Source organism: Bufo gargarizans, chromosome 8 (assembly GCF_014858855.1).
Source record: "Bufo gargarizans isolate SCDJY-AF-19 chromosome 8, ASM1485885v1, whole genome shotgun sequence".
Lineage (NCBI taxonomy): Eukaryota > Metazoa > Chordata > Amphibia > Anura > Bufonidae > Bufo > Bufo gargarizans.
Window position 1 is genome coordinate 171736200 of NC_058087.1, and position 13984 is coordinate 171750183.

The following is a 13984-nucleotide window of genomic DNA, read 5'->3' on the forward strand; positions in this document are numbered from 1 at the left end:
CTCAGCCGTTCAGTCCGGAGGTGGGGGTGGGAGGCTATGAGATAATGGCGGATTCCACATGAGGTATTGAGTCATATATGACATAAGGCTAGTCGCCGACCCCGTGGCGTGTAATCAGCAGCTGAGCATGCGCAGTGAGGCCGAGCCGCTCGGATCCCCTGCTTTATTGCCTGTTGTCATACCTACAGCGATATCTCCATCTGCCACCGGCCCAGATGATATTTGATCAGGGACGTGACCCTTGTACCGCGCTCGCTGACTGACTAGCGTCGCCCTCAGGGATCGATTGGTCGGTATGCAGGTAGAGTAGACTTTATTGTAGTCATGGCTGGGTCATTCCCAATACACCCTTTCTTACTGTAAATCCGTGTTTTGTTTTTTTCTTATCCTATTCACAGATCTACCTTCATCTACGAAATTACACGATTCCCAAAGAGCAGCGTTATATCATCCGGATCCTCTTTATTGTGCCCATTTACTCCTTCGACTCCTGGCTGAGCCTGTTGCTCATAGGCAACGACCAGTACTACGTGTATTTCGACTCAGTCAGGGATTGCTATGAAGGTGAGAGGAAGAACTAAAGTGTAACTCCGCAGTCATAGCCCGGTTAAAGGGGTCTCTCGGGCATCTGTCAGCAGTTTTGTCCCTATGACACTGGCTGACCTGTTACATGTGCACTTGGCAGCTGAAGGCATCTGTGTTGGTCCCATGTTCATATGTGCTGCATGGCTGAGAAAAATGATGTTTTAATATATGCAAATGAGCCTCTAGGAGCAACGGGGGCGTTACCGTTACACCTAGAGGCTCTGCTCTCTCTGCAACTGTCGCACCCTCTGCATTTTGATGGACCAGGCAGTGCAGACGTCATCACACCTGCCTGGCCCTGACAATTAAAGTGCAGAGGGAGCGGCAGTTGCAGAGAGGTGCAATGGTAACGCCCCCGTTGCTCCTAGAGGCTCATTTGCATATATTAAAACTTCATTCTTCTCAGAAATGCGGGCACATAGGAACATGGGACCAACACAGATGCCTTCAGCCGCCAAGTGCACATGCAACAGATCAGCCAGTGTCATGGGTTTCAAGAGACCCTTTAAACATTGATGACTTACCCTCGGGTTAGGTTATCATTGTCAGATTGGTAGGGGTACCCGCTGATCAGCCGTTTTATGGGCCGCAGCACTTTGGTGAGCGCTGCTGCCTCTTAGTTGGCCTGTGACATCATGTTTAGTGGTCGTATGGCCTTTACGCAGCTCAATGGCATTGAGCTGCAGTACCAGCCGTGGCCACTATGCAATGTATGGCGCTGTGCTTGGTATAGTATGAATAGTCAGCATTGCTCGTCCAAGTCCTGCAGCCCCTTCAAACAGCAGACTGGAGGGGTTTCCAGGAGTCTGACCCTCCCACTGATCGGATATTGATGACCTATCCTGAGGATACCCCTTTACAAACCTGTCACCGCTCCAGACATGTCTGTTTTGTATTCCTCGTGAAATAGCAATAATGAATAGCGTTCTATCGGCCTCATGAACTCTCCTTTTTTTTGCCACGCAGCCTTTGTTATATACAGTTTCCTCAGCCTCTGCTTCGAGTATCTCGGCGGAGAGAGCGCCATCATGACGGAGATACGTGGAAAGCCCATAAAGTAAGTGCCTTCATGGATGATCTGTATGCCGAGTGCTCGGAATCTGGCTCACGGTCTGCACGTCTCTCCATCAGATCCAGCTGCTTCTATGGGACCTGCTGTCTCCAAGGAATGTCCTACTCCATTGGCTTCCTCCGATTTTGCAAGCAGGTAAGGAGAGGTGTTACGCCGGAGCTTGGATAGGGTTACTATAGGCAGGGTCGGACTAGCCCACCAGAGGATCGTTCGGTGGGCCCAAGCTCTGACCATAATGGATCCATAGCGGGCCCTTAAAGTCCGATATACACAGAGGGTGGGCCCTCAGAATCCTTTCCTGACTATAAATATATGATTCCTGGATATAAAAGTCAGCAAAGTGGGGGTTAAAGGGGTTTTTATGAGATTCAGATATTGATGACCTATCCTTGAAAAAAGTTCTCAATATCAGATTGACTCCGGGCAACCCCCGCCAATCGGGTGTATGAAGACACGATGACGCTCCAGTGAGCGCTTACGTCTCTTCCCAGGCCAGTGATGTCACAGTCATCGGTCACATGACCTAGGCACAGCTCAGTCCCATTCAAATGAATGGGGCTGAGCTGCAATACCAATCACAGCCACTATACAATGAATGGCGCTGTGCTTGGAAAGCTCACCGAAGACCTGCAGCCTCCTCAAACGGCTGACACCTGGGACCCCCGCCGGGCAGCCATTACAACATCATTCTGTCCGTAGTACTGAGATCGGAGACCCACAGGAGAAGTCCTGCAGATGGAAACGAGAGGATGTAGTCGGGGAGGATGAGAGTTGTAGGTCGTTGACCGAGCAAGAACCAAGAGAGGGTTGATAGATGGAGAGGAGAACTGAAATGGGTCTATGGACGGGGATATGGGTCCACGATACAGACCCTGGTAGCCGACCATGCGCCTCCTGTTCCTTCCAAAGGCTAAAGGCACACAAAAAGGACTGCAAGAAAGAAACCGATTTCCCAGGACTGGGTGGATTCCTTGGTGTCTACCTATAATTAGGGAGGAATTCGAGAGCAGAGAGAGAAACCGGGATGAGTCAACGCTCGGCTTTTCCCAGGAAGTATGCACAGTGCAGAGCCGTCACAGGGTTAATTAATGCAAAAGACTCCAAATAAGGTGGTGTTATTGCCCGTATCAATCAATCAGATGACCCCAGTGACTACCTAGACCAGGCATGCTGAACCTGCGGCCCTCCAGCTGTTGTAAAACTACAACTCCCATCATGCCCTCCTGTTGGCTAATAGCTGTAGGCTGTCTGGGAATGCTGGGAGTTGTAGTTTTGCAACAGCAGGAGGGCCACTGGTTGCCAAAAAAAATAGGTTGGAGTCTGACCGGTTAGTCCTCAGTGTACCTGAACATTGGGGGCACATCGCTTTGTGGGAATATGGTCTTCTATGAAGATTTTCCTTTAAATGATCATTTTAAGAATGTACCACTGTGTATCGGTGAGGAGGCAGAAAAAGTGGTTCCACTGGGGCTCGAACCCAGGACCTTCTGCGTGTAAAGCAGACGTGATAACCACTACACTATGGAACCATCTGCTGCTCCCAGTCCTCAGCTGTGCACTAAGGTCACGTGGGGGGGGGGGGTCTCCAGGACAAGTGTCACTGCCCCTTTAACCGTTACCCATGTGAGGGAGGATATGGATGGGGGGGAATGAGCGATTGAAGGGAGGAAGCATTACATGGCGTCCATAGGAATGAATAGACTCTGTCCGGCAGAGATAACTGTGCGCCTCCTGGTGGCTCTCCACAGTACTACAGCTAATAACGGGAATAACCTCATGATGGGGTCTAACCAAATAATAATAGAACTAGTTACCCATTTCACATTTATTGTATGTACAGTATTCAAGATGGATAGATATTAGATAGATGGATAGATATGAAATAGCTAGATAGATAGATATGAGATATAGATATTAGATAAGAGATAGATATAAGATGGAGATATAGATAGATATGAGATAGATATAAGATGGATAAATAGATAGATATGAGATATAGATATTAGATAGATAGAGATGGAAGGATAGATAATATAATATTAATAGGAGAAGGACTTGTACGTTCTTTCTACGCGGTATATCATGGCGGTATTCTCTTCTCACAGGCCACCCTGCAGTTCTGTATAGTGAAGCCCATCATGGCGGTCGTCACAATAATCCTACAAGCATTTGGGAAATACCATGACGGGGATTTCAAGTGAGTGATTATTAGGTGGTATTAATACTTTTATGCAGATATTGCTCCGCACCCTCTTCCCGCCTCTGGACCCACTATTACGTATGGACTTCCGGTAGATGGCACAGGTACACAGCTGTGTCGTGTAACCCCTTAGATACCATGATCAGTAACGGCATCTAAGGGGAGACTGCAGAGGGAGAGGGCTGCCATCTCTCCCCCCGATGGCAGATACCAGGGGAGATGAGGACCGGCTGTTGAATTCCAACATGACCGATCCCCTGTTCTCAGGGGTGGTAAGCCATCCCCAGAGGAGTCTGGCAGCGACTTTCACCCCTGTCATCGTTACGGACACATGCATGCCCGGCTGAGCTGAGTGTGCAGATATATGGATCGGGGAGGCGGGAGGGATGGCCATCATCCAAACAAACCTGATACAATGCTTCCTAACACTAGAATGTATTTTATTTATAAAATTCCATTTGAAATTATTATTATTATTTTTTTTAAATCATTCATAAATTATGGGATAGGATTGCACTGGTTACTGTATTTCTGAACTATTCACCCCTCACATTCCCATGTAGAAGGTACCATGTGACAAGCGCTACTCCCTGTACATAACACTATATTAAACTGGTGCCCTCTACAGGCCAGCTGTGGAATTACATGCCATTGTAACACTCTTAAAGGGCCAGTAAACAAATGAATTAACTTAAAGGGAACCTGTCATGTGGATATTTGATTATAATCTAACTAATCATATACAATCATTAACTACTAAAAAGCACCTTAGATGTATTCACTTACTGGTGTGACAGATGGTTACCTCATAATATACACACAAAGATGCCGCATGCTAATGAGCTGATTCGAGTCCAGCGTGATGTCATTGAGTCCAGCGTATATTTATTTCAGAGCTATAGCCACTCCCCTGCCCACCTGCTGCTGATTCCTATGGAAAATAACTGTCACTCAGCAGCAGGTGGGCGGGGAGAGTCAGGAGCTCATGAATATTCATGACTCGTCATTATCAGCTGGAGCTTTTCAATACAAGATGTTGGCAGATTGACTGGGTCAATCAAAGAAAGTGACCCAGCATTTTGCTAAGAGAATCAGTCACTTATTTATGTTGCTCTTAGTTAGGACACCATAAAACTGGTGACAGGTTCCCTTTAAAGGCGTTTTTTCCATCTCAGACAATGGGGGCATCTCAATAGGAGATGCCCCCATTGTCTGATAGATGCGGGTCTTACCCTCTGAGACCCACTTTTACACTGAGAACGGAGCCCTGAAAGTGGTGGAGGGCGCACTGCACATGCGCAGCTGGCCTCTATTCATTTCCATGAGGTTGCCAAAAATAACTAAGCACTGGATCGGCTATTTCCGTCGTGGCCCGTAGAAGTGAATGGGAGCGGTGGCAGCGCATGAGCGGTGCTCTCCTATTGACTTCTATGGGGAGAGCACTTGGTGGTGGCCGACCCGGGGTCCTCCGGCCACCACTTTCCCCGCTCTGTTCTTGATATAGGTGTGGGTCCCAGCGGAGTATTCCAGTTCCATTAAGTTATCCCCTTTCCACAGGATAGATGATGCAACCCCCACCTATCATGAGAAGCGCCCTAAATGAACGGAGCGGGAGTTCCAGAGATAGCTGTACTCTCCTGAACTCTCATAGAAATAAACGGAGCGCATGTCCAATCGGTCGATCTGTTTATTTCGAGGGGCTGCGCCGGGTGTGGGGGCCCTGTACTTGTGATCAGTGTGGGTCCCAGTAGTAGGACCCCTACTGATGTAATAGTTATCCCCTATCCTGTGAATAGGGGATAATGTAACTGCAGTCAGAATACCCCTTTAAAGAAGTATTCCTGTAACGTTTTTTTACTAGAACTGTTCACAAACCTCTTGATTACTCTGCTCTTCTCTTTCAGCGTTCAGAGCGGCTACCTGTATATCACAATCATATATAACTTCTCCGTCAGCCTGGCTCTCTACGCCTTGTTTCTCTTCTACTTTGCCACCAAGGAGCTGCTGCACCCCTTTGAGCCTGTGCTGAAGTTTCTTACCATCAAAGCGGTCATCTTTCTATCATTTTGGCAAGGTTGGTGCACATCACTGGCTCAATACTTTCTAATCTAGGGTCACAATGCAGAGAACTTGGTGGCTCCCCTGACCTGATTCCTCCTAGTCATCACACCCTCAGTGGCTACCTGGAGTGATGTCATGGTCCACGCTATAGATACGTCCGCTGGATATGATCTGACACAGAGCGCGTGTAGATGACTGTGGACTATGACAACACTTACGGCTATGGGGGTCATGATCAGGAAGATGCAGGCAGCAACAACCCCCAAGATCTCTTTCTCATGGAGGGTAGGATTTGGGAACTGGATTTTTATCCTTGATTAACTACTTAAAGGATCACTTTGGAGATGGCACATATTCAAAGAACACATGGAACAGAGTGAGAATCCCCCCTTAGAATTCCAGTGAGAACCCCTTTGTCATGCCCGCCCCCTTAGAATGCCTGAGTGAGAATCCATCATGTCCCACCCCTTACAATGCCAGAGTGAGAGTGTCATGCCCCACCCCCTTATAATGTCACAGTGAGAATCCCAGTGTCGTGCCCCAATTGACTTAGAATCTTAGACTGAGAATCCTTGTCATGCCCTACCCCTTGGAATGCTAGAGTGAGAATCCCTGTGTCTTGCCCCACCCCCTTAGAATGCTAGTGTGCAAATCCCTGTGTCATGCCCCACCCCCTTAGAATGTCGGTGAGAATCCCTTTGTCATGCCCGCCCCCTAAGAATGCCAGAGTGGGAATGTGTCATGCCCCGCCCATGCCAGAGTGGGAATGTGTCATGCCCCGCCCATGCCAGAGTGGGAATGTGTCATGCCCCGCCCATGCCAGAGTGGGAATGTGTCATGCCCCGCCCATGCCAGAGTGGGAATGTGTCATGCCCCGCCCATGCCAGAGTGGGAATGTGTCATGCCCCGCCCATGCCAGAGTGGGAATGTGTCATGCCCCACCTCCTTAGAATGTATGTCATAGTGAGAATCCTGGTCATGCCTCACCCCCTAGATTGCTAGAGTGAGAGTTCCAGGGTCGTGCCCCACCCTCTTAGAATCCTAATGTGAGAATCCTTGTCATGCCCCACCCCTTTAAACTCCGAATAATTCCTGTCATGCCGCCCCCCCCCCCCCCAGAACACCAGAGGACACCAAACTGGGGACCCCTTGTCATGCCCCGCCCCTCCCCATTACATCCAGCACCAGAGATAATACAGTGTATCATTTTTGCTCGGAGGATTCCTTCAAATAGACATTTGCTCGGGGATTTGCTGTCTCACTATCTCACCCATTTTTCCTCAAGGAATGCTCCTGGCAATACTGGAGAGATGCGGGGTCATTCCCGAAGTACAGATCATCAATGGTAACCCAGTCGGTGCAGGGACAGTAGCTGCCGGGTATCAGAACTTCATCATCTGCATTGAAATGCTGTTTGCGGCCATTTCCCTGCGGTACGCCTTCACCTGCCAGGTTTATCGGGAGAAGAAAGAGAACTCAACAGGTAATTTCTCCATTCTGGGATTGGGAAATAATTAACATCCCCTCGGGGGAGAATAGGACCTGTACCCTGTCACTGTGTGGCGGCAACTGTACCGCCTTGCATCTTTCCATGGCAGATTTTAACTATGGAGGGAGTATGGTATTACTCTTTTTAAATGCTAAATTTACCATCTCCATAGATAATTTAAGAACCTTACCAGTGATGAACACCACCATGCTAAAATTGTTGCTGTCCCACTTTTTGAGACCTGACTGACAGTACTGGATCTTTGAGAATTTCACGATCTGGTTGTGTCTTCTGCTAGCTCTGATGCCAACATAATCTGAGATTTTTTTTTAGGGGTTTTCCACTTTGTAGGGTCCCCAGAGATAAGCAGATCATGTGGTCTGCTGGGACTGCCAGCGATGAGTTTCCTACAGCACCACCGCAGGGAAAATTAAGCATGACATATTTTGGGTCCTCCAAAGCTGAAACTTTCCATAACGCTGTTCCTTGTTTCTTACAGCAAACGTGGCTCCCATGCAGAGCATTTCCAGCGGTTTGAAGGAGACAATGAGCCCCCATGACATTGTGCAGGATGCCATCCACAACTTCTCACCAACGTACCAACAGTACACCCAACAGTCCATGCAGGACATGCAGCAAAAATCACAAGGACAGAACGGGCATGCAGGTGCCAACAAAGGACCGTCGGGCAAGAGAAGGAAACAGAATGAGAAGATGATGCTTATTGTATCTGACGATGAACTCTAGGGACTAACCAAATCTCGGTGGTTTCTGGCCCGGTGATTGTAGCTGCTTTGTGGTTTACCAATGTTTCTGACAAGTGGGTGTCCTAAAGGATCCTTTCAATGCATGGGATTGATGACCACCCAAAAAACTGTACAGAGACATGTAATGTATTGGTCTGCATCAGGTCATGACCTTGCCAAGGATGGAGCATCTTCAGCCAATTGTCTTCTGTTTGTTGTATTGTATTTGTGCAGAGTAGATGTTTTTATGTTTTTTATAATAATTTTAGCATCATGCCAAAAAATTCTTAGTATGTTTTTTTTTTTTTGTTTTTTTGTTTTTTTTTCTATTCCTGTAATTTTTTGTTTTATTTCTGTAAATCGCTCTTCTGCAATCCCAGAAATCCACGGTGGAGTAATTTTGAGTCCAAGGTCAGTTTGGCGGACAGTCTTTTCTTCGTTTACATTGATATTCTTCTCATACCCAATAATAACAGATGCAGAATAAAAAATGGGACTATGCGTCAAAGTCATTTCAAAGAATACGGTCTGTGTGCCGCTGTTTCCGGAAGATGAATGGAATCATTTTATGGACAGATCTCTCTGGATTACAGAACGATGGACTGGGATTTTCTTAATATTTCCGTCAAAATAGGAGTTTATTAAAGATATGGATTCAGAAAAAGAGTCACTTTTACGTGTTTTTGTCATTTCCAGTATACGCTCAGAGTCAGGATAGAGCAGATAAATGTTATCAGTTCATTGTATGCCTTCAAATATTGGTGATCTGCACCCCTAACTGGAAACCAGACAATAAGAAACGTTAAAACATCCCAAGACACAAGCTTGTGTCGTCCTGATGGAAAATACAAAATCAACCACAATGCAACAGCACTCTGCAAACACAGAATATATAAACTAATGCTATACTCACTATATAAATGAATGTGAGGTTCTTAGAAAATACATTTGTGCCTATCTACCACAGCAAGGTGACCTCTACTGGATAGGAGCCTATGCTAATTGCTACCTTTGCTGGTGCCAGTCGGCCTCCAATGGATTCATGAATGGGTAAGCAGATTCTACATGCAGTATATACTGGACCTGTAGGCTACTATTACTGGTGCTAGCAAGCCTCCAATGAATCCATTGAAGGCTGAATGGCATCAGAAAAGATAGCATTTAGCATAGGTTCCTGTCCAGTAGAGGTCACCTTGCTGTGGGGGATGGGCACAAATAATTTTTATTAAAATATCATTAAGGGTACTTTCACACTAGTGTTAGTGTGATCTGGCAGGCAGTTCAGTCGTCGGGGCTGCCTGCCGGATCTGCCGATCAGTGTGACAACTGATCCAGGTGAGGATCCATCTACAAATGCATTGCAAGAACGGATCCGTCTCCCCACTTGTCATGCGGATGGACGGATCTGTCTTGCAGTCTTTTTCACAGGATCCGTCCTTCAGTTGTTTTGCAATGCCGGATCCGGCACTAATGCAAGTCAACGGGAATTAATGCCGGATCTGTCAATCCGGCGACTGATCAGGCATTTTGGACAGATATAATACCGCAGCATGCTGCGCTATTATGTCCGGCCAAAACGCCTGACAGTGACTGAACGGAAGGCAAACTGATGCAAAGTGAACGGATTTCTATCCATTCAGAATGCATTGGGATATGCCTGATCAGTTCTTTTCCGGCATAGAGCTCTCCTTTGCCGGAAAAGAATAATGCTAGTGTGAAAGTACCCTAATATATATAATTTGTGATCATGTACTTTGTATAGGCAGAGTGCTAATAAAGAACCAGGAGAGGTGAGAACTAGAGATGAGCAAATTTCATATTTTGAAATTCGTTCACGTTTTGTTTGGTGGTAAAAGCAGAATTGCGTTATGGATTCTGTTACCACGGACCATAACGCAATTCTATGATGGAATGCATAACAGAATGACTTTAGAGGCATTCCGTTATTCATTCCATCATAATAGAAGTCTATGGGCTGCAAAACGGATCCGTCCCATTTCAGTTATGCAGGGGAGTCCTCTTCTGCTTAACAGAAATGGGACGGATCAGTTATGCAGGTCATAGACTTCTATTATGATGGAATGAATAACTGAATGCCTCTAAAGACATTCCGTCATAGAATTGCGTTATGGTCTGTGGTAACGGAATCCATAACACAATTCTGCTTTTACCACCAAACGAAGCGTGAATGAATTTCATAACATGAAATTCGCTCATCTCTAGTGTGAATTGATAATCATCACTAGAATGCCATGCTTATCACTGTTTATAGTATAAGGGACAGGAGAGGTGAGAACTGATTATCTATCACCACTAGAACAATCGCTGTTTACAGTATAGGGACAGGGGAGAACACAGGAGAAGTGAGAACTGATTATCACCACTAGACCACCCTGCTTATCACCGATTATAGTATATTGACAGGAGAGAACACAGGAGGGTGAGAACTGATTATCTATCACCACTAGAACACCCTGCTTTTCACTGTTTATAGTATATGGATAAGAGAGAACACAGGAGAGGTGAGAACTGGTTATCCTTCACCTCTAGAACACCCTGCTTATCACTTCTCATAGTATAAGGACAGTAGAGAACACAGGAGAGGTGAGTACTGATTATCTATCACCACTAGAACACCCTGCTTATCAACGTTCTTAATAAATAGGGGCATTTCTAAATTTTTATGAAAGTTTTACAATTAATTACACACTATTAATAACATAATATTTGTACATTTCTTCCAAATTCACAGCCCTGGGAATAACCTAATGTGTGATACATAACACATTTTCCTTTTCCATATTCTGGACGGTGAGGGACAATGGAAGGAGTGTGATATAAGTGAGCTGCTGGACAGTGTAAACAATGGGGGCAGATATTTTATTTAGAAGGCCCATGTAAATCACACATTTTCCTTCAATGTCACTTATGTTTGTTGTTTACAGGCCTATGCTGTGATCATTGTATGTATCAGTTTACCCAGAAGAACATCTACCATGGGTATCAGCTTTCACCATCAGCAGAGATGGGGGGATTTCACAACCTAGTTAATGTAACACTCTGCAAACTGAGACGTCAAAATGGCTGATTTAGCAAATGCCGTGGCAGCCAAAGAATGGCTATGAGTGCACAGGCCTGTTATAAGACATTACTGAACTGGGACCCTCCAGACATCTGCTGTATATACATCATTGTAATGGACCAGTTGGCACAAGTGACAGAAGCTACAGCTGATGTAGGATCGTCGATAGGAGGCTTAAAGGGAACTTGTCACCAGGAAATATTACAATTAATTATTGCTCTTATGGATCATGCACACGACCGTACCCTGGTTTTCGGTCTGCAAAATGTGGATCCCGACCACGTGCATTCCGCATTTTGCAAAATGGAATGTCTGGCCCATAGTAGAACGGTCCTATCCTTGTCCGTAATGCACACAAGAATAGGACATGTTCTATATTTTTGCCAGCGACATGGAACGGACAGCACATGGCGTCTTTTGCGACTCCATTGAAGTGAATGTGTCTGCATCTGATCTGAAAAAATTCAGATCGGATGCAGAAAGAGTATACGGTCGGGTGCACAAACCCTTAAGCTAGCTGCACACTGGTGCGCATTTAGAGATTTTTCACACAGATTTAGGCCTCATGCACACGACCGTTGTGTGCATCCGTGGCCGTTGTGCCGTTTTCAGTTTTTTTTTTCACTGACCCATTGACTTTCAATGGGTCCGTAGAAAAATCGGAAAATGCACCGTTTTGCAGCCGAGGCCGTGATCCGTGTATCCTGTCCGTCAAAAAAATAGGACCTGTCCTATTTTTTTGACGGACAACAGTTCACGGACCCATTCAAGTCAATGGGTCCGTGAAAGAACACGGATGCACACAAGATTGGCATCCGTGTCCGTGGCCGTAGGTTGCTTTCATACAGACGGATCCGAAGATCCGTCTGCATAAAAGCTTTTTCTGATCTAAGTTTTCACTTCGTGAAAACTCATATCCGACAGTATATTCTAACACAGAAGCGTTCCCATGGTGATGGGGACGCTTCTAGTTAGAATACACTACAAACTTTGTACAAGACTGCCCCCTGCTGCCTGGCAGCACCCGATCTCTTACAGGGGGATATGATAGCACAATTAACCCCTTCAGGTGCGGCACCTAAAGGGGTTAATTGTACTATCATATTCCCCTGTAAGAGATCAGGGCTGCCAGGCAGCAGGGGGCAGACCCCCCCCTTCCCAGTTTGAATATCGTTGGTGGCACAGTGTGCGCCCCCCATCGCCCACCCCCCTCCCTCCCTCTATTGTAATAATTCATTGGTGGCACAGTGTGCCCCCACCATCGCCCCCCCCCCTCCCTCCCTCTATTGTAATAAATCGTTGGTGGCACAGTGTGCCAACCACCATCGGCCCCCCCTCCCTCTATAGCAGTAACAACAGTTTAATCGCTGGGGCTCCTGATCGGTAACCATGGCAACCAGGAAGCTACTGCAGCCCTGGTTGCCATGGTTACTTAGCAATAGTACAACAGTATAAGATTCATACTTACCTGCTTGCTGCTGCGATGTCTGTGACCGGCCGGGAGCTCCTCCTACTGGTAAGTGACAGTTCTTTAGCAATGCGCCGCACAGACCTTTCACTTACCAGTAGGAGGAGCTCCCGGCCGTTCACAGACATCGCAGCAGCAAGCAGGTAAGTATGAATCTTCTACTGTTGTACTATTGCTAAGTAACCATGGCAACCAGGACTGCAGTAGCGTCCTGGTTGCCATGGTTACCGATCGGAGCCCCAGCGATTAAACTGGGACTCCGATCGGAACTCCGCTGCCACCAATGATGGGGGGGGGGGGGAATGGGAGGCCGCACACTGCCACCAATGTTGTTACTGCTATAGAGGGAGGGGGGGCCGATGGTGGTTGGCACACTGTGCCACCAACGATTTAATACAATAGAGGGAGGGAGGGGGGGCGATGGTGGGCGCACACTGTGCCACCAACGATTTATTACAATAGAGGGAGGGAGGGGGGGCGATGGTGGGCGCACACTGTGCCACCAACGATTTCTAACATTAGAGGGAGGATGGGGGGCGCACACTGTGCCACCAACGATATTCAAATTGGGGAGGGGGGGGGGGTCTGCCCCCTGCTGCCTGGCAGCCCTGATCTCTTACAGGGGAATATGATAGTACAATTAACCCCTTTAGGTGCCGCACCTGAAGGGGTTAATTGTGCTATCATATCCCCCTGTAAGAGATCGGGTGCTGCCAGGCAGCAGGGGGCAGGCTTGTACAAAGTTTGTAGTGTATTCTAACCTGAAGCGTCCCCATCACCATGGGAACGCCTCTGTGTTAGAATATACTGTCGGATCTGAGGTTCACGAAGTAGCTCATATCCGACAGTATATTCTAACATAGAGGCGTTCCCATGGTGATGGGGACGCTTCAAGTTAAAATATACCATCGGATTGGAGAAAACTCCAATCCGATGGTATAAAAGAACTCCAGACTTTACATTGAAAGTCAATGGGGACGGATCCGTTTGAAATGGCACCATATTGTGTCAACATCAAACGGATCCGTCCCCATTGACTTGCATTGTAATTCAGGACGGATCCGTTTGGCTCCGCACGGCCAGGCGGACACCAAAACGACTTTTTTTTCATGTCCGTGGATCCTCCAAAAATCAAGGAAGACCCACGGACGAAAAAACGGTCACGGATCACGGACCCCGTTTTTGCGGACCGTGAAAAAAAACTGTCGTGTGCATGAGGCCTTACATGCAGACTTCTCTGAGTTTCTGTTCCAAAATCTGCATGTGGTGCTTGTGGATTTG

General features: G+C 46.9%; 1 protein-coding gene and 1 non-coding gene across 3 annotated transcripts in view; one reads left to right on the top strand and one right to left on the bottom strand.

Annotated features, from left to right (window-relative positions):
• The window catches only part of TMEM184A (transmembrane protein 184A), a 28133-nt gene extending 19314 nt beyond the window's left edge, over window positions 1–8819 (top strand). The window contains exons 1-8 of one of the 2 annotated variants that reach the window (XM_044303992.1): window positions 150–301; window positions 399–564; window positions 1552–1642; window positions 1717–1792; window positions 3763–3854; window positions 5762–5931; window positions 7204–7401; window positions 7907–8819. In XM_044303992.1, the coding sequence (XP_044159927.1) occupies window positions 296–301; window positions 399–564; window positions 1552–1642; window positions 1717–1792; window positions 3763–3854; window positions 5762–5931; window positions 7204–7401; window positions 7907–8154 (1047 nt within the window). In that variant the 5' untranslated portion in view covers window positions 150–295 and the 3' untranslated portion in view covers window positions 8155–8819. Of the gene's footprint in view, window positions 1–149; window positions 302–398; window positions 565–1551; window positions 1643–1716; window positions 1793–3762; window positions 3855–5761; window positions 5932–7203; window positions 7402–7906 lie in introns of those variants that run through there. The other variant, XM_044303991.1, reaches the window with a different exon arrangement.
• On the bottom strand, window positions 3114–3186 carry TRNAV-UAC. Its single transcript has one exon. It is a non-coding gene; the product is annotated as a tRNA-Val (tRNA).
• Window positions 8820–13984: the final 5165 nt, after the last annotated feature.